This window comes from Trachypithecus francoisi, unplaced genomic scaffold, assembly GCF_009764315.1.
Source record: "Trachypithecus francoisi isolate TF-2019V2 unplaced genomic scaffold, Tfra_2.0 Lachesis_group0, whole genome shotgun sequence".
In the NCBI taxonomy this organism is placed as follows: Eukaryota; Metazoa; Chordata; class Mammalia; order Primates; family Cercopithecidae; genus Trachypithecus; species Trachypithecus francoisi.
This window is the reverse complement of record NW_022681453.1, coordinates 163,544,735-163,565,826: the sequence shown is the minus strand read 5'-3', so window position 1 is coordinate 163,565,826 and position 21,092 is coordinate 163,544,735. Positions and strand designations below refer to the sequence as shown.

Sequence of the window (21,092 nt, the reverse complement as noted above, 5' to 3'; positions counted from 1 at the left end):
TATAGTGTTGCAAGTACATTTTTGGGTAGCAATTAAGCAGGACATGGAGACACTAGTTTATTAATGAATCAATTCATTTTTTTGTTCAATGAATAAACAAGTGAATAAATGAGCCCAACCTGCTTCATTAAATATTTATTTTTAATACATTTAATATCTTGTTTTATTCCATAAAATGAACATTTCAAGGTGGCTGAAAATGCTTTAGGCCAAAATGAGATTGGAAAACCCTTGCCTCATGCAGTTCTAGGAAGTTGGACATAAAAGGGTGTAAGCTGAGCTCCTCGTTCTGAGAAGCAAGACATTATATGGAATATGGAAAATCACTGCTTGTTCTGAAGTAGCTACTGTTTCAATTAGCGAGGAAAAGGAAAAAACATGGAATTTTTATCATATCTAAAAATAATTAGTCTTCAAAGATAAAGTACACCTACATGTTCATGATGGTGAGATTACAAAATAGGTCTCAGGGTGTGTCCCAACTGTGAACTCTGAATTGTCTTAGCAGTGAATAGATAGAGGATGACACTAGGGTACAGGAAAATAAATACTAGGAACGTCTAATATTGTTAGCACTAAAATGCATCTGACTCCTTCTACCAGCTGTCCAAAATTTCATGTTTCTATTAGGTCTGGGGACCAAGAAAAACTCTTATGACTTTGTAAATATTGATGGATTGTTTTCTCTAAGGCACTTCACATATTAGAAAGTCAGTGAACCTCAGACATTCCTTGTCCCCTGTTGCACCCAATTTATTATATAATTTTGTATGCTCTTGTATGTGAGTCTTAATTCCCAAATAATATCCACAACAATTTTATATGTTTATATTTTTGCCTTTTCAGATTTCAAGTTGAAGATTTTTCAGGTCATAACATGAAAATGTTGCTAATTTTGTTCCTCATGATAATTTCTTCCCATATTTCTGTGAACCAAGATTCTGGTAAGGAAAAACTGGAAAGAATTCTTAATTTTTATCATAGAAAATAGATAATACATGAATTTGACCTATTTAAAAGTTGTGAGTTTTGTATCACTTTGTTTTGATTTTGATGGTAGTGAAGGGTAAGGGTGGTAGGTCAAATTCTTTGTGAGGTCACTCCGTGTTCCTTTGAAGATAATTTGTTTCTGGATCTTATTCCTTGTTAATAATAGAAATAGATGAGAGCTGTCATTTTGTCCTGCTTCAACCCCTTTTAGGTCTTCTGGGAGGTTGCATAAAAATTCTGTTAATATTAGGCTCAGGCCTGGAAAACTTGGAATGTCTTATCCTAATTCATTTGTGTCAAAAGGGTGTCTTGGTTTAGTGTCCAGATTTGCTCCAAATTAAGCTATTTGACTGCTTATTGTGAAGAAAGTACTTTTTCCCTGGAGAGAAAGCTTCATAGCACTGCCTTCTGTCTGGTGACAATCTCTGTCCTGTGGACTTAAGACCCTGGCACACCCTTAACCACTTCACCATTTCCTAAATAATTGGTTCTTGTCCAGAGCAACTTACGTTGGCTTTTACAGCTTCCTCGAGGACACTGACCTTGGAAGCAAGTTTTGTGAAGACATAAACTAGACTTTGCCCTCCAAACATCTTCCTTTGATGTATCTCTAGGCCTTGAGCTTCTCAAGTAGAAGCCATGTTTTGTCCTCCATTGTTTCATGGTTCAGATGTAGTGATGGACCTTATCAGAACCTGAGTCCACCTTATGTGCCACTCATCTACATTTCCTTTCTCCACAAAAGACGTAGGGCTTCATTTATGACTAGAAAGTCACAGGTGGTCACAAATCAAGCCACCCACAGCAGGACTCCCCTTGGCAGTCTTCACAGGGTTTCAGGCTTCTTTTGGAGGAAGGTGTTGATACACCCTCACTTATTGCTTCCACTGAGATGCTGCTGGCTGTATAATCACGAAAAGAATCTCAGAGTGGTTGAATTTGGGTTATTTAAAAGACAAGAAATTATTTTATCCACTATGCCTCGATCATATGGCCATAAAAAGAATGAAATAACACACAAGGCTGCCAAAGCTGGTTTCCCAGCCAGTGTAGAAAGGAAAAGATCGAAGTTATTCTAATTTGATTAGAACTTACCTAGTAACCATTTTAGATAATTGGAATCTCAGAGTGAGGCAGTACCTTAGATATTTTCTAGCTGAATCTACTTATTTTAAAGAAGAAAAAACTAGGGCCCAAGTATATTGAATGTCTTAATAAAGCTCATAGAGTTAGCTGAAGGCAAAGTCAGGGTGTTCATTATTTGTTCCATTACACTGTATTTTCTTGAACACACACCACACACATACTTCCCTCCCTACCCCAGACAAGAAATGGATCTTATGCTAAGGTAGAATGAGCTCTGAGTTCAAACCAGCAGACCACTAGTAAACAACAGTGTGTTTGAACCAATGATTCTGTATCACATAAAAATATAGTACCAGATAACTAGTGTTGAACCTAACATTGAATGAAGCTTTAAAAGTTAAGCAAAGTATTACATTCCTATATAAAACTTATATTTTTAATGGAAACTAAAACTATAATCCCTTTTCTAGCCTGAGATACATTGGTGCCATCACATTTTGCACATGTGGGGATAAAATTCACCAATTATATAATACAATGTTCATTCATGTGATTCATCAAAAATATTAAGATATTTAAAATAACCTTGAAATAGATTGACTATTCCATATTTTTATGATTTATAGACTTCTTTAAAACTTAATGTGACTGGAATATAAAACTTATATGTTTTTAAGTTGCTCAGATAGCTGTTGTGTTGCTTAAATGAGAAAGACCATCTTTCAGATTCTACCATTAAAGTGAATTTGATGGAGTTTGAGTTTCAGTTAAAATTTTTATCTAGTTGACATAGTTGAAGTCAAATTCCAAAAGCCAAAAAAATTACAAGAGGAAATTATCCACAAAAGGTATAAAACCCATGATTTTATTTCTCTGTTTATCTGTTTTATTTTTCCAGTCACTGTTGTTAATCACTATCTCTAATTAACCAATTCCTTGCAAAAGTTATGCTTAATTTTGTGATCAGTTCAAATGAGAAGTTGTTTAAAAGAATCAGCCCAAGATACAGCTATCTCTTTTTCTTGAGAGAATATGCAGTTGCAGACTGCTATTTTCAGTTTATTGGGAAGGTATTTTAAAAATAAAAAGGAAAGTACATCTCTCTCCCATAGAGTTGGCATTAAATATGGCAGTAAATTTTTAAAGTTTTTAGTTCGTTTATATGTTTGTGGTTTTGCAGGCCCTGAGTATGCAGATGTCGTGTTTCTGCTGGACAGCTCCGATCGCCTGGGATCCAGGTCCTTCCCATTTGTGAAAATGTTCATCACCAAAATGATCAGCAGTCTCCCTATAGAGGCTGACAAATACCGCGTGGCCCTCGCCCAGTACAGTGATAAACTTCACAGTGAATTCCACCTGAGCACCTTCAAAGGCAGGAGCCCCATGCTGAACCACCTCAAGAAGAACTTTGGATTCATTGGTGGGTCCCTGCAGATAGGAAAGGCTCTTCAGGAGGCTCACAGGACTTATTTCTCTGCACCCACAAATGGGAGAGACAAGAAACAGTTTCCCCCAATTCTAGTGGTCCTGGCTTCATCTGAGTCTGAGGATGATGTGGAAGAGGCTTCGAAGGCCCTGCAGAAAGATGGAGTGAAAATCATCTCCGTAGGGGTGCAGAAAGCTTCTGAGGAAAACTTGAAGGCCATGGCCACGTCTCAGTTTCATTTCAACCTTCGGACAGTCAGAGACCTCAGCATGTTTTCCCAAAACATGACGCACATCATCAAGGATGTAACAAAGTACAAGGAGGGAGCAGTTGATGACATCTTTGTAGAAGGTGGGCCTAGGATATATGTATAGGAATGATGATGAAATGCTTTTGAAACATTAAAATGGGGAGAGGATTGAAATTCTATGAATATTTCTATCCCCAAAATGGGCCACATTTTCAGATGTTTTATACCCATACATTTAAGAGAGTCCAGTGATTATGACTATTTTCAATTCAGTGAACCCCACAAGTCTTGGTTTTTCATGTTTCACTTATCTGTGTTGCCCGACATTCACAGACTTCCTAACATTTAGGGGTGCTTTCTCCCTGCCACCCAGCTGATCTCTGAGCTATTTCCCTTTGCTTTAGTTGCTATATAGTTTTAGTACTGCTTCATTTAAAAGGTAAATTTGCTTCTAAAGAAATTCTTGACTCTTAAAACCACATAATATAATCGTAGAATGTTAGACCTAAAAACAACTTCCAGAAGTCCATATCCCCCCCTCTTTTTTTTGGAAATAGGAACTTATATATATCCTTAGAAGTGATGTGCCTTGGCCCAGGGCCAGGCTGTGACTTTAGTCAGAGCTAGTAGGCCAGGTCTCCCATTTCCCAGCCATGTAGTTTCAGCTCCAGACTGCCTTGCTCCCTGCTACCCTATTCTGAATTAGTTTTCCCTGTGTTCTGCTCTGGGGCCAAACTGCTCTCCTGGTCTATCCTCTTGTACTACTCTAGTATGTACGACTCTAGAATGGTCAAGAGTTTATGATCATCATTCAAGTGAGGGGCAGAGGATAGCCAGTAAAAAACAATGTGTTCAAAGTGTACATGTCCAAATATGTTATATAGGAAACTCACATTATCCCTGATTAAATCAGTCTGAATGAGCTGATATATGTACTTACCTATTGATAACAGAGAATGCTTTAATCTGTAACTGCTGACTATAGGGTAGATGATGCTTAAATGATTTTAAGATGATAGTAATGGCTATGGTTCATTGAATGAATTTTACGTACCAGGCCCCATGCTAAGAATATTATCTCATTAAATCCCCATAACAATTCCATGAGATTAGTATTATCTCCCTTTTACTGATGAGGAAATTGAAGCTGGGAGTTTAGCTAAAATGTAGTATTTGAACCCAGGTCTCTTTAACCTCAAGTTCATAATTATTTGTCTACCTCCTGCTCTAAGTGCATAACTGAGCTCTGCTGTATGGTCTTCATGCCTTCTGATGCTCACCAAAGATGCTGAACCACCAGCTAAAATTGTGCTCGTTTATTTCTTGCCCGTACAGCTTGCCAAGGCCCTTCTATGGCCGATGTTGTGTTCCTATTGGATATGTCAATCAATGGAAGCCATGAGAACTTTGACTATCTTAAAGGATTCTTGGAAGAAAGTGTATCTGCCCTTGACATAAAGGAAAATTGCATGAGGATTGGCCTTGTGGCCTATAGCAATGAGACAAAAGTGATAAATTCACTGAGCATGGGCATAAATAAGTCAGAGGTTCTCCAGCATATACAGAACCTTTCTCCCCAGACTGGGAAGGCCTATACTGGAGCTGCCATCAAAAAGCTCAGGAAGGAAGTCTTTAGTGCACGGAATGGCAGTCGGAAGAATCAGGGGGTGCCCCAGATTGCCGTGCTGGTGACCCACCGAGATTCGGAAGACAACGTGACAAAAGCAGCTGTTAACCTCCGACGGGAGGGTGTGACCATCTTCACCCTGGGCATAGAGGGGGCCAGCGACACCCAGTTGGAAAAGATAGCATCGCACCCTGCTGAGCAGTATGTCTCCAAACTGAAGACCTTCGCTGACCTGGCTGCTCACAACCAGACGTTTCTGAAGAAGCTGCGGAACCAAATAACACACACAGTCTCTGTCTTTTCAGAGAGGACCGAAATGCTCAAATCTGGTAAGGTCTTCTGCTGAAAGAAGGGTTGTTTGGATTCTTTTTTTCTTCTCTTTCAACTATTCTGTATACAAAGTGGATTGGCTTGGTACGATGTGGATGGGAAGGGGAAAAGTTTCTAATTTTTTTACTTGAGCTTGAAAATATGAATCCTAATTTGGGGACAATAAAAGCCATTGAGGTGTTGGCATGGGGAGAAGAGATTTCTCCTTCTAGTTCCTCTTTTGTGCAGCTTTAATTAGGTTTGTTACTCATCCATACTGCAGAATACCTTCCCTTTGCTATTTTTCTCTCTTCATTTGTCTTTCTCTCTTTTGCCTCTCATGTTCTCCTGCTCTTCCCTTTATTTCTTTATTCTTTTTGTACTTTTCTCACCCAAATCTTCTTCCCTCATTTCCAAATTCCAATTTAGAGAATAAACAGGAGTATGATTTGAATGAAGAACAAAGTAATTATGTAATTTGTTGTGGGATACCATTCTAGCATCCACTAGTGCAGGGACAGAGACAGAGGGCGATGCATCTTACTTTCATATATACACTTATACTATATAAATATGTTTATGTATTGGTATACATATAGATGTATATATTCTTCCATAAATATAGCATATTTACTACAAATGTCATTGTCTTACTCACGAATAGTATCCGTAGTTAGTTGACTAGGAGTGGGTAAGGAATAAGTAATTTGCTCAAGAGAGTTCATGTGCCCACAATGTCCAGTTAAATACCTTCTCCATTTCCCAACACACTACTTGACTTTTTGCTAAGCAGTTATTTACTAATGGGTGAAGTGTCTTGTAAAACGCAGCTTCAAATTTTTTAAATCTCCTACTATATTCAGATTTATACTGATTCATGGCAGAGAATTAGGGCAATAGTCTTAAAGTGTCAGAAGTGATTCATTTGGCTGAAGGGATGCTGAGATTCCCCCACTGTAAGCTAACAAAGCATGGATTTTAAGCCTAGAAGCTGTTTCCTGTTTTTCTGTCTGAAGAGGTTCATATTTGTTCTTCTTTCCACCTGCTCTCATTTTTTCTTCATGCCTGCTCAAATGCCACATGCAACTTACTGATTCCATTTTAGGTTGTGTGGACACTGAGGAAGCAGACATCTATCTGCTCATCGATGGCTCAGGGAGCACCCAGGCCACAGATTTCCATGAAATGAAGACCTTCCTGTCAGAGGTGGTAGGGATGTTCAACATTGCCCCCCATAAGGTGCGGGTTGGGGCCGTTCAGTATGCTGACAGCTGGGACTTGGAATTCGAGATCAATAAATACTCCAACAAGCAGGATTTGGGAAAGGCCATTGAGAATATCAGGCAGATAGGTGGGAATACAAATACAGGTGCAGCACTGAATTTCACACTGAGTCTGTTGCAAAAAGCAAAGAAACAGCGAGGAAACAAAGTTCCATGTCACCTTGTTGTCCTGACAAATGGCATGTCCAAGGATAGCATCTTGGAGCCTGCAAACAGACTGAGAGAAGAGCACATCCGAGTTTATGCTATCGGGGTTAAGGAGGCCAACCAAACACAGCTGCGAGAAATTGCAGGAGAGGAAAAGCGAGTGTATTACGTGCATGACTTTGATGCATTGAAAGACATAAGAAACCAAGTTGTTCAAGAAATCTGTGCTGAAGAAGGTAAGAGAAACCGTTGCTCTACCTACTGACCTTCACTCGCAAATTGCCATCCTGGCAATAATTGACATTGCTGGTTTAGAAAAACAACAAAATTACTAAGTTGAGATTTGTTGACTTGTGTAACTGTGTTTGTTCTCCAGAACAAAGCTAAGAGCCCACTATAGTGTTGTTTTAAATAATATCTGAAGCATAAGAAAAATATTTGGAGGAATTTCCCTAGTAAGTAATAATTAGCTTCCTCTCACAATTTCTTGCCACGATAGATATGAGTGTATACCACATGTGTAATATGATAAAATGATTTCAGATTGTAAGGAATACTTCAGATTTACTTGAATGTCTTTTTATACAGCTCTTATGACATTTTTTTAGAGTTATATCATTTAGAGCTCCTGTTTTCACCCAGGAGTGATTTTGTGCCCTTAGGGGTTATTTGTCAATGTCTAGAGACATTTCTGATGGTCATAACTGGAGGGTGCTCCTGTCATCTAAGAGATGGAGGTCAGGGATACTTCAAAGAAGTATTTTACAGGATCCTACAACACACAGACTTCCCACAGTAAAATGATGCCCAAGATGTCAGTGGTGCTGAGGTTGAGTAACCCTGAGTTATGTATTTAAGCAAATTAGTAAATAACAAATAGAATATTCTCACTTTTATTGTCTTCTATGCTTTATTTACTACTAATTATTACTAAGTACATATTTCAATATAAAATTATTTGTGTTTTAGATTTTCCTGTTTACTCTGAACTTTTTACATGTAGCTGACTTGAATAAACATCCCAGTTTTTCTTTTGCAGCTTGCAAAGAGATGAAAGCTGACATCATGTTTCTGGTGGACAGTTCTGGAAGTATAGGACCTGAAAACTTCAGCAAAATGAAAACATTTATGAAAAACCTGGTGAGCAAGTCTCAGATTGGACCAGATCGGGTGCAAATTGGTGTAGTCCAGTTCAGTGACATCAATAAGGAGGAGTTTCAGCTCAACAGATTCATGTCCCAAAGCGACATTTCAAATGCAATAGACCAAATGGCTCACATTGGACAAACCACCCTGACTGGTAGTGCCCTGAGCTTTGTGTCTCAGTACTTCAGCCCCACCAAGGGCGCCCGGCCCAACGTCAGAAAGTTTCTCATCCTTATCACGGATGGTGAAGCTCAGGATATAGTAAAGGAACCAGCGGTAGCGCTTCGGCAAGAAGGTGTGATCATCTACTCTGTGGGAGTGTTTGGCTCCAATGTCACTCAGCTTGAGGAGATCAGTGGGAGGCCCGAGATGGTTTTTTATGTTGAGAATTTTGACATTCTGCAGCACATTGAAGATGATCTTGTTTTTGGAATATGCAGCCCTCGTGAAGGTAGGCATGGGTATACTCACTAGCACAACTATCCGAACAACAGATGTCTTTTTTAGCCTCTGTTTCTTGAATTTCGTTCTATTTGCATATTGTAAACTTTTGGTTTAATTGAAATGTTTCTCCTAGTGGCTTTGACCTGTTGAAGTAAACAGACAGTGAGGAAGAATTTTGGTTTACCTAGATCCATTCCCATTTATAAGTAAATAGCACTAGAGAGATGAATCTCCATTTAAGAAAAATGGTATCATACCAGATCTTAGATCAGGTTCCCTAGAAGCAGAAGCTAAGTCAGGGCTCTTTGGAAGTGATTTATTTAGGAGGTATTTTCAGAAGGGGTGTAGGAAACAGGTCAGGGCATGGGTAGGAACTGAACAAGGAAGTCAAACTAGACTCCACCTTAGCTGGAGTCTAGTTTGACCTGATCCCATGGGGAGCTCCAGACCATGAATTACAGAGCTGGTCCTACTTTGAGGCAAGGGGCTCAGCCTTGTGTGCCCTGTGTCACTGGGCTACGTGTGGGTTGCTGAGGCAGGACTGGCATTTATCCCTCTGGGCAAGGTGTCTCCTCTTTGACCTACACATCTACTATATATGGTGTTTATTTTTACAATTTCTAAAGACCAATACTTGCATCAAATGAGATAATGTTTGTGAAAACACTTTGATAGTTATTAAATTTTATAACGAAGGAATATAGTAAGAGGACTTGAGCAATGGTTGCTTCAAAGGAAGTAAGGAACCTAGTCCCCACTGTCTTTCCATGAAACTGCAGAGTAATGGAAATGATCAAAAGTAATGGAAATATAAAGTAAAGGAAATGATCAAATAAAAGCTCAGCAAATATAAGGGGCTGATTTATACTGTGACCCATAGGGCTTGGTGACAGAGGCATTCTGAACACGAAGGACATGGATTTTCATGGAGTTTAAAGGGAAGGAGAGGAACATTGTTTGCTTATTCAAATAACAGTTCTGTTCAACTCCCACTGGAAGGTTTGGTACTCATGATCTGTATTTTGTAGAAAAAGAGTACACCTGGTTTCTATTTCCTGGTAATTTCACCCAGAACAAATAGGAACTTTCTGAAGCATTTTGACGCAGTGTAATTTACCCCCACTCCTCTGGGTCATCCAAGCAGACTTCCCAGGCAGTCAAGACCACGGGGACATAGTTCTTCTACGTAAATTCGCAAGTAGAGCCAACTTTTCTTGGGAATTTGGTTGATGGCCTTGTACACATGGCCTGCAATTAGTGGGGACAAGTACATTGCTCTAAGGTTTTCAACAGCCCTTACATAGCCAGCAAGTGGCTGGCAAAAGAAGAAAATGTGGCAAGCCTCTGGGGGGTGGGTGCTTTCTCACAATTCCGTTTCTCAAGAATGGATGAGTTAATGTTTGGAACATACCTTTCTATGGCCTGTAGAGAGAATGTGCTACATAAGGACTAAATAACAAACCATCTTACAATTCCCCTTCTCCAGAATGGATGAGTTAGTTTTGGAACACTGCACCTTTGGAGGGAACTTGCTACACATGGATTAAGAATTAACTGGGTCTTTCCTGCTTTTCTGTTCCATGGTGCTCACCTCAGATTTAAAAAGTTAATAGGAGCATCATGCTAAAACAGCTTAGTTGGACCAAGTATGAAGTAGGCTTATTTCTGTGATGAGACCAAAAAATGAAAATAGATGTTTCAAAAAAGTCAAAAAGTGAGGAAAAAGTAACTTTGAAAAGTCACCCATCAGAGAATCATGAAAAAAATACAGTATTGCCAAATTCATTTTCATTTGGTCATTTCCCCAAGGTTTATATTAAGAATACAAATCTCAAGATCATGGTTAAAAAGAAAAAAAGAAACAAATTTGTATAAATGAAAGCACATGTTGGAGAAACCACTTATACAGGAAAATTTACACAGAATTGACTTTATTAGTCCAAAGGTTTCAAAATACTTTATTCCTGACAATCCTGTGATTGTCACTTCACCCCATCCCACTCCCTGCAGTGGGACCCCACTGACTCCTTTATCTTTCAAGCTCACCTAAGTGAGTATTAACTATATACTTCCAGCACCAATGTATGTGTATTGTCTCTCTTATCTTTCGTGTTGAAAATTCTCCTTGGGAAAGAAAAAAAGTACTAGATTTCCAAATCTGAAACAAAGTAATTTAATAAGTTAACCAATTCCTAAAGGATTGATTTACCGTATTTCTACTTATCACTTCTTTGCCTATGTGGACTTAAGGAGTCTCAGACACCTTTAATATTTCTGAGGCTATTAGAATTGACATTCTAATGCATAGCATGATCCTCATGGAGAGAAAACACTAGCAATTTATAAAAAGATTGGGGTGTCTCCCATGCTGTCCCAAGCTAATCTCATATGGTTTACCTTTCTCTTCCTCTTTCAGAATGCAAGCGGATTGAAGTTTTAGATGTTGTGTTTGTCATTGATAGCTCTGGCAGCATTGACTATGATGAGTATAATATCATGAAGAATTTTATGATTGACATAGTGAAAAAAGCTGATGTGGGCAAGAATCGGGTCCGGTTTGGGGCTCTGAAGTATGCTGATGACCCAGAGGTGCTGTTTTATCTGGATAACTTTGGCACAAAATCGGAGGTAATTTCAGTGCTCCAGAATGACCAAGCCATGGGTGGCAGTACTTATACTGCTGAGGCACTGGGCTTCTCGGACCACATGTTCACTGAAGCCTGGGGCAGTCGCCTGAACAAGGGGGTCCCCCAAGTCCTCATTGTGATCACCGATGGGGATTCCCATGATGCTGATAAGCTCAATGCCACAGCAAAGGCCTTGCGAGACAAAGGCATTCTTGTCCTGGCTGTGGGTATTGCTGATGCCAATCCCGTGGAACTGTTAGCTATGGCAGGATCAAGTGACAAGTACTTCTTCGTGGAGACTTTTGGAGGTCTGAAGGGAATAACTTCAGATGTGACAGCCAGTGTGTGCAACTCTTCAAAAGTAGGTAAGTTTTGCCAAGTAAGTTTTTCCTAATTATTAGCAGAGTGACAAATGAGAGAGAAAGCAAAACAATGGCTCTCAGGAATGAGTTTTCCAGAGAGGAGAGAAGGATTTCGAATTATTTCACTTTCTTTTCTTTTTTTTTTTTTTTTTTATTATACTTTAGGTTCTAGGGTACATGTGCACAATGTGCAGGTTTGTTACATATGTATACATGTGCCTTGTTGGTGTGCTGCACCCATTAACTCATCATTTACATTAGGTATATCTCCTAATGCTGTCCCTCCCCCCACCCCCCTCCCCACAATAGGACCCGGTGTGTGATGCTCCCCTTCCTGTGTCCAAGTGATCTCATTGTTCAATTCCCACCTATGAGTGAGAACATGCGGTATTTAGTTTTCTGTTCTTGCGATAGTTTGCTGAGAATGATGGTTTCCAGCTGCATCCATGTCCCTACAAAGGACACAAAGTCATTCTTTCTTATGGCTGCATAGTATTCCATGGTGTATATGTGCCACATTTTCTTAATCCAGTCTGTCACTGATGGACATTTGGGTTGATTCCAAGACTTTGCTAGGACTTTCTATATTATAAAATCTCAGGGTTGGAAAGACCTCAGGGATATTTCATTCAGACTACTCCCCCAAGAAAGATACTTTCTGCAGCATTCCTAATCACTTCTTCCTAAACTCTTCTAATGATGGGGAATTCATAAGTTGTTTTGTCTTTTTTTTTTTTTTTTTTTTTTTTTTTTTTTAGACAGGGTGTTGCTCTGTCGTCCAGGCTGGAGTGCAGTAGCATGATCACAGCTCACTGCAGCCTCAACTTCCAGGACTCAGGTGATCCTCCTGCCTCTGCCTCCCCAAGGAGATGGGACTACAGATGTGTGCCATGAGGCATGGCTAATTTTTTTTTTGTAAAGACAGGATTTCACTATGTTGCCCAGGCTGGTCTCAAACTCCTGGATTCAAGCCATCTGCCCCGCTTGGCCTCCCAAAGTGCTGGGATTACAAGTGTGGGCCCACTACACCTAGCTGAATTCACCAGTTTTGAACAGGCTTCATGAGAACACAAATGTGCTTACACATTTTTCCACTTGCTAGTTCTTTTTCCTCTTTATGCAAGAAATCAAATTCTCCTCCTAAGAACCAGCTATAATTGCCTGAAGTCTTCTTTCCTTCAGGCCAGAAGTCACCAGTTTCTTTGCTTATTTCAGTTATGGCGCAAGGTCATTTAAAATGTGAAGCCCAGTATTAAAACCTCTGTTCCAGCCTCAGAGGTTTCCAGGACAGAGCATAGTGAGACTTCCTTTGCACTGGATGCTGGGCTTTTGTTCTGACAGCTGGAGATTGCTTTGTTGCATGTGTGTATGTATTCCTTCCTTCATCATTTTACTTTCAGTTTATAAGTTTGGTTCAGAGAAAGATTGTTCTCTACTTAGTTTCCTGAGTATTTTTCCTAAGATTTATTTTACTAAATATACAAAATGTTTTTATTAGATGAATTGCTATTAATTCATGATTCCAACATCTAGATATAGTAGTTCTTTTTAAAACTCATCTAACTTCTCTGGTTTTCCTAAACCTTGCCTCCTTAGAATGCAGCTACAATCTTTTTCTTTCACAAAACTAACAAAATCTTTCTGGGTCTTACTGAAAACTGGGACAAATTTCTTCCTTCCTTGTAGCCATTGCCTAAAATTGGATCTATCCTTCACCAGTTCACTGTAGAAATTGACATTGCATTTTCATATTGAAAATTTTCCTTCAGACAGAAAAACAGTACTAGATTTCCAAATCTGAAACAAAATAATTCAATAAGTTAACCAATTCCTAAAGGATCGATTTACCGTATTTCTTCTTATCTCTTCCTTGCTTACCTGGACTTAAGGAATCTCAGACACCTTTAATATTTCTAAGGCTGTGATGAGAACTAAGTTCGGACAGTGGTGAGATCACTGGGGAATTCATGGAAACGATCATGCTTACCAGAAAGCTAAGGAACACGCATGTGCCAAGCATAACTCATTCATTGGCAATGGTCTCTCATGTTCTTCTTGTTTTATATTTGCTGTGTTAATATGGGGGAAGCATCTCTATATTGCATTGCTTGTTCAAAAATATTTTTCTCAAGGAGATATTTTTGCCTACGTACAGCAGAAAGGGACTGATAACAAGGAAAACTGACTAGATACAGACCAAAAGGCATCCTTTTAAAACCTCTTCTCAATATGCCCTAATGAACTGGAAAAATAATTATTGGCTCAAATGACCAGGGAGGCTAAGTCAATCATACAAACCATCTGCCTTTTTGTTCGAATCCCTAAATGTATGTGTGTTTTGTTTTCTCTTGATGTGCTGCTACTGTCACCGGGCTTTCTGGAAGAGCTTAGGCTAGATTGTAGATGAGAACAAGTTTTCCGTAGCACTGGCCCCAGTTCTCTGGCATCTCAGAAAATAAAATGGCCTAAGACCAAATCAACAAGCCAAGAGAAGCATAAAAAGATGTGTGATTCATGCCTTGTACTGACTTTATGAACTGATCATTTGCCTTTATTTCCTCTCCAATTAATGTGACCACATGCTAGCATAAGTTAAGTAACCACTTTCAGAAATATCATTTCTATATAGCTGCAAACTTTTTTTTTTTTTTTTGGGAGATGGAGTCTCTCTCTGTCTCCCAGGCTGGAATGCAGTGGCATGATCTCAGCTCACTGCAAGCTTCGCCTCCCAGGTTCACGCCATTCTCCTGCCTCAGCCTCCCTAGTAGCTGGGACCACAGGCACCCACCAGCATGCCCAGCTAATTTTTTGTATTTTTTTTTTAGTTGAGATTGGGTTTCACCATGTTAGTTAGGATGGTCTCGATCTCCTGACCTTGTGATCCACCCGCCTTGGCCTCCCAAAGTGCTGGGATTATAGGCATGAGCCACCACGCCCGGCCTATAGCTGCAAACATTTAATTTACTTGGTGGATTAAGGAAAGAATAACAATCTGGGTTTGCTGTTGTTCCTTCTCTTCTTTGTAGATTGTGAAATTGACAAAGTAGATCTTGTTTTCCTTATGGATGGTTCAACTAGCATTCAGCAAACTGACTTCAAGAAAATGAAGGAATTTCTGGTATCCGTTGTTCAAGACTTTGATGTCAGCCCCAACAGAGTGCGTATAGGAGCGGCCCAGTTTAGCGATGCCTATCGCCCAGAGTTTCCACTGGGAACTTTCATAGGTGCAAAAGAGATATCATTTCAGATTGAAAACATCACGCAGATCTTTGGAAACACGCACATCGGTGCCGCACTCAGGAAGGTCGAACATTACTTCAGGCCAGACATGGGCAGCAGGATAAATACAGGTACCCCGCAGGTGTTGCTGATCCTTACAGATGGCCAGTCCCAAGACGAGGTGGCCCAGGCCGCGGAAGCCCTGAGACACAGAGGTATCGACATCTACTCTGTGGGCATTGGGGATGTGGATGACCAGCAGCTCATTCAGATCACCGGGACTGCAGAGAAAAAACTGACAGTGCACAACTTCGATGAACTGAAGAAGGTCAATAAAAGGATCGTTCGCAACATCTGTACCACAGGGGGTGAAAGCAGTAAGTATCTAGCAAGTTCATATCGATTCCCCACACCATCTTCTCTGACATTTTCTTCAAGCTCCATTGTCATCCCCTGGGGCTAGTGGGAGCATTTCGAAGTGTGCCTCTGGATTTCAAAGTGAGCTTTTCACATTTATTAAATATTTATCTTGACCTGCGGATTGAGAAACAGGGTGTCTGAACTCCTGTGCCCTTTTTTCTCCCTGTCTCCTGGGTGAGCATGCCTCCTTTGTGAGTGGGAATGCCTGCCTTCCCGTGTGAGGAAAAGGCCATTGTTTGCAATCTGGCTGGTTTCAGAAGTTGAAGAGCATGCCTCAAAGAAAGCAAATATTTGACTGATTTTTTGGTTGCTTGGCAAGAGGGCCTATAGGGCTGCCAAGAGCTGTGGTACAGGTAGGTAGGAAACCTCCTTTATATCTTTATTATGAAACTTTACCACAGAAGTTAGTAAATATCTTCTTTAGAATGAGTGCATTTTGACACTTTTTTCAACAGATGGAAGTGAAGTGTCTTCAAGGAGAAGTCACTTTTTCTGTTATAAAGGGACCTCATGGGTTGGCTATGATTCTGTGTAACTACCCATGGTAAACATTAATCCCAGATTTCCACTCAAAAAAAACCAAAAAAGTTGCAAGGTCATTAAGAGGCAGCTCTGGAGACAGACAGCCTGACAGTAGATCCCTGCTCTATGGCCATTTTTTTCTGAGACAAGTTGCCTAACTTCTCTAAGTTTAATTTTCTCACCTATGAAATGTGAATGATAGCAGCACCTAGTTCAAAAGAACATTGGGAGGACTAAATGAGAAAATGCATATTTAAACTTTAATAAGCATGATACCTGGGATATAATATAAAGTGCCTTCATTTTTATCTACCAGTAACCATTAAATTTATGAATGGGAGCCAGCTCTTCCCTTGCCTCTCATCACTTTCAGGAAATAACCTCCTTTTGGTCATTAATATGTCCATCCCAGTGTAATATTAAAACTTTACATTTTATTCAAGGTTACCCCACATTTCCAGCTTGCTACAGGCTGCCTTGCTGTGAGAGAAGTGGTTGACATTTCACCCAATGTCCCCAGCCTTTCACTGCACTCCCCATCTTCCAGGTGCTGCTCCATCTTACTAACCATAATTTCTAGACTCTCCAGAAGGAGAAGGTACTAGGAAAGGGGGAACAACTAAAAGGGTACAGGAAAGTTTTTAATCTGTCCCTTATCAGGAATTGGTTTTCTCTGACAATAGCCCATGTCTAAAGCTGGGTCCATTCATAGGTCCTTCAAAGATTTCACCTCCTGCCCCACATCATCGCTTCCCCCACCAAGCCACCTTTGTCTAAAGATCTCTCCATCACAGTTTTTTTTAGGGTATGTCTCTATTCCAGAGTGTCTCTTACGCCTTTTTCAGCCTCTGGGCATCTGGTGACACCTCCAGCTTTGTTCTGCTGAGATTTCTCTGCCCCCGCCAGGGGCTTCTTAGATGGGAGATCAGAGGAGCCCACAACAGCTTGCTCTTCCACTCAGCCACATCAGCTCCATGGTCAACAATAACATATCAATTGCCCTAATAAAAACTGGGAATCACAGCCCCCCAGTGTGATTGCCTCTTCTTTGTAGGGAGGGCAATATGCCATCCTGTGTCTCATGCTTTAGAATTTCCAGGATTAGGTTATCTCCAGATTATCTCTGAAATCCCCTCTCTCAGCTTGAAAAGGAAGTCACCTGCTCTCCTTGTGTGTGTGCCTGATGAGAGAGCCCACAGCACATCAACAGCTCTCTCCAAACACACTTTTCCAAACTGCAGTCCGAAACATTTAATAAGACCTGATGTGCGGGTTAAAGGTTAAGAGTTCTGTAGTTGATTTGGGACTACTGACTCTCTAAGTCCTGCTTCACATACTTTGGAATGTATCTGATTACCTCAGCCAAACCTTCCACATTAATTTTTTGTTTCATATGAATTACTCAAGTCCAAGTATTAGGCAGAAAATTATCTCTGAACCATCTAGTTTCTATCTGAGTGCGATGAAAGAAAACCATGTGGAAAGTGAAAAACAGGAGTATGAACTCCAAGTAGTTAATGAGTTATTTTTAAGGAAATAGTCATGAATGCAAAAAATAAGAAAAATACTCTGTATTAAGATAAACTTGAGGTTATTACTCCAACAAGGAAGAATGTGAGGCAGGCTGTGAGCTGAGGACTGATGAGGCTGGAATGAACACCGATAAAGCTTCAAAGGCGTGTACAAATATATTAAGGGATGCCAGTTCTTTTTAAACTGTAAATCCCAAAACAAGGAAATCAGACAATAGCTGAGTACAGCTCAAAGCAAACTGGACTTAAGGCCTGAACACTTGCTCTGCTTCTTATTAAAATATGCATAACTTTGGAGATGTCACTACCATTTCTGAGTCTTAGTTTTCTGGTTTGTAAAAGTTCCTCTAGTTGCATACTGTGATTAACGTATGTGAAAGGGAGGTCAGCCGCGTGGAGGTATGAGGGAGGTGACTAAGAATCTATTTTTTGAGCATCTACGAAGGGTCAAACCTGGTGCTCTAAGCACTTTAAATGTACTATCTCACTCAATTCTCCCAGCATCTTATGTGGTTTGTATTTTTGTTTTCATTTATAAATGTGGAAGCTGGACTTCAAGGGAATATTTGTAGCCTGGTCTAGATCATACAGGAAGTAAGACTAAGCACATTTTGAAACCTAGGCTTGTTTGACCCCCATCTGTTCCTCCCACCACCCCCATCCCTGAGTTTTTTGTTATATTAAGCTGTTTTCTTGATATTAGTTGTATAGGTTATCTGATGTTGACATTATAAAGAACTAATATCTAAGTGTTGTGCTTCACCAATTAATAGATGGAGCTTATTAACACATCATAGGTTTGTATCTTTAAAATTGTTTCCATAAGCTGATATTCCCTAAGGAAACCACTTCCTGCTGTCACTTCCAATAGCATAATCTAGTCATAGATCTAGCAATCTGCATGACTTGTCATCACTGGCTAACCAGGAAGTGGTAGAATAAGGTAGTTCAGCATGTGGACTCCAGAGAAGTCTGGATCTGAATCCCAAGTGTGAGAAACGAGACACAGTGTTAACTGTGAGATCTTGGGCAAGCTTATCTGTCACAGCTTCCTCATCTGCAAAATGAAAAAGAGCTTCTACTTATTCTGTGTCTTATGAGGAGAAGTGAGACAGTGAATTGGAAGTACATGGTAAGTGTTCATTGAGAGTTAGCTAATATCATAGCATGTTGCTGAGAGTACCATGAATTGATCTCTTGAATGAAAATTTGTGGAGTAATGGGGTTAGTTCACAGAAGGACAACTTACCAAGAATTCCTTAGTTTAGGGACTTAAATATTTTAGCCACATTTCAGAGCTATATTCAAATTTAATAAATATACATGGTATTTTCTCACTTTTATCCATACTTATTGTCTTGATTTTTCTTTGAGACTGGCTATTCTGTCCAGTAGAGGAGACTTGGAGCAATTTTTAGAACGTGGAGGTTCTGTCTATTTTTTAGCATGGAGCCATGATTAGGTAGCAAAGAATCAGGAGCATCTCTCATCTGATATATCTGTCATTATGGATAGATGAATCAAAAGGGAGACTGCGCAAAAGACTAGTCTGATTAGGGTAAGAGACAACCTCAGGACTTGATTCAAGAGATGTGAAAAATATAAGGAAAAAATAGATGTTCATTTCCAACTTTTAATAAGGAGCTATTTTTATGTTCCTGCCTTAACTGGATCTGGGTTCTCTAGAAAACAGACCTTTGAAGCTCTTGAGTTTACGTGCCAATACTTTGTTGGAAGTGCAGTCCCAGGGAAGCAAGAGTGAATGGAAGGGAAGTGATGCGGGAAAGGCGGAGAAAGTAAGTACAAGGTAGTATGTTACCAAGTTAGCCACAGCTTAAGAAACATAACTGGTGCATTGGTCATGCAGAACATCACTAGAGAAGCCCTACAGAACCACCGTGTAGACGAGCCCAGCAGCGGGAATAAAGGAGAGGATTTACCTGCCAATTCCTTCCCATCTACTGCCTCTCATAAGTCAGAGAGCTAACTTCCCTACACTACTGGGTTGTGTTATCCACCCCTTATGGAAACTGCTGGGGAAACCAGAAACAGGTCCCACAGTGCACAACATCTAGGGCGGGAAATGGTGAAGGGGCCAGGGCCTCCCTAAGTTCACATGGGTTGCACACAGGCCCCAGAGTCAGTGTGGCCATTCTGCAGTGAGCATGGTGGAGGCCGTGTCAAAGCCAGGCTGTCACCTCCGCGGTTAGCAGACTAAGGATGGTGGCAGCTAGGGCTCTTCAGTGGACAAATGTCTATGCCTTGGGGAAGGGAGGAAGCAAATCTGGGAGGTGTATACTGAGTCTCTAATAGTCCCTAGCTATACTTTATAATCATCCTTTCCTTTTTTAATCTAAAATACCACATCTTTCAAAGTCCCAAACAGGTTTATCTCCTATCCCAGCTAATAACTGCCACTTTCCCCTTTGAAGTATTTTCTCAAGAATCTGTCTTCTAGTCTTATAAATGTACCCTAGCCTCTTGACAGTATTTCTTAATACCAAGAATCTGCCATCATCAGCTCCAATTAAGAACTGTCTTTATAAAGTAATAATTAGAATCAGCTTTTGGGCTTGGCAGGAAGCAATGAGACTTGTAACTGTCTGGTCCAATTCACTCTTTTCTGTGCTTTTGTATTTTTACTTTGAGATATAGAACCCCCTTATTTGTATAGATAAGAAAATGAATGCCCAGAGAGGATAAGAGTTGCCAAAAGTAGTTTGGCAGTAACAGAGTAGTGACCAGCATATGACCGAAACTGAACTTCTGTCTTCCCACTCACAGACCTGCCCCCCAGGATTCCACATTGCTATTTGGAGGACTAGTCAAGGGCTCAGCCTGCTACTCTTACTTCTTTTGTCACCCTCTGTAGCCATTCCTGCCAATGACCTTCTTAAATATTTTGCTTTTATTGCCCCTTTCTTATTCCCACTGCTGTTATCCTACTTGAATTCTTTATTATTTCTTTGGAAATCCAGTTTCAGCCTTCTCCCTAGCTCACTTCCAAAACTCCCTGCCTCCAGTCCTTTGGAGTCACCAGTGGCAGATTCACTTTAAAGCACAACCTGTGTCATGGAAGACTTCAAGACAGGGCTCCTGATTTAAGGGCAGATGTCTCAGTGGAGTTTTTAGGCTGTTGCATGAGAGCCTCTTGCTCAGTATGGTTTGGTCTTTCTCACTGTACTTAGACACATGGTTATTAATTCTGGACTTGCCCACCAAATTCCATTCCTTCTCTCACATTATTATGGAATCATTTGTCAATTTAAATTAAACACAAGAAACTTGTTTACCTAAATAAGTTTGTACTTTCAGCAATGTAGACAAAAATTTAAAATACACAATGTTTATAGGCAACAGTTCCCAAGGTCACTTGATGTCATTTTGGTATTTCTGCTGGTTGTTTTTTTTTCCACACAAGTTTGTTTTTCTCAAAGACATTATCATATCTACTACCTGGTTTTCTGCCCAGGTTTAAACAGTTGTCATCAAAGATGAAACTTTCGAGCTCAAGACAGATATGAGAAGACGTTGATGCAAGAGGAATTTTGGAAAGGATATATTCTGCTTTTTTTCTAAATAATTTATCTTATTTTCTGATTATCTAATTTTCTGATTATCTAAGATTTCCAATAAAGTAAAATACAGTAAAATAAGATGTCCAGTCTTCCAGATTTTTGATAACACTTTGATTTACCTTGA

At 39.9% G+C, this 21,092-nt stretch overlaps 1 protein-coding gene across 1 annotated transcript in view; it reads left to right on the top strand.

The window, feature by feature from the left end:
• The first annotated feature begins 3,108 nt into the window (after positions 1–3,108).
• The window catches only part of COL6A6 (collagen type VI alpha 6 chain), a 109,441-nt gene continuing 91,457 nt past the window's right edge, over positions 3,109–21,092 (top strand). The window contains exons 1-6 of the mRNA XM_033202296.1: positions 3,109–3,853; positions 5,088–5,708; positions 6,794–7,354; positions 8,158–8,715; positions 11,125–11,700; positions 14,724–15,293. Coding sequence (XP_033058187.1) covers positions 3,109–3,853; positions 5,088–5,708; positions 6,794–7,354; positions 8,158–8,715; positions 11,125–11,700; positions 14,724–15,293 — 3,631 coding nt within the window. The remainder of the gene's footprint in view (positions 3,854–5,087; positions 5,709–6,793; positions 7,355–8,157; positions 8,716–11,124; positions 11,701–14,723; positions 15,294–21,092) is intronic.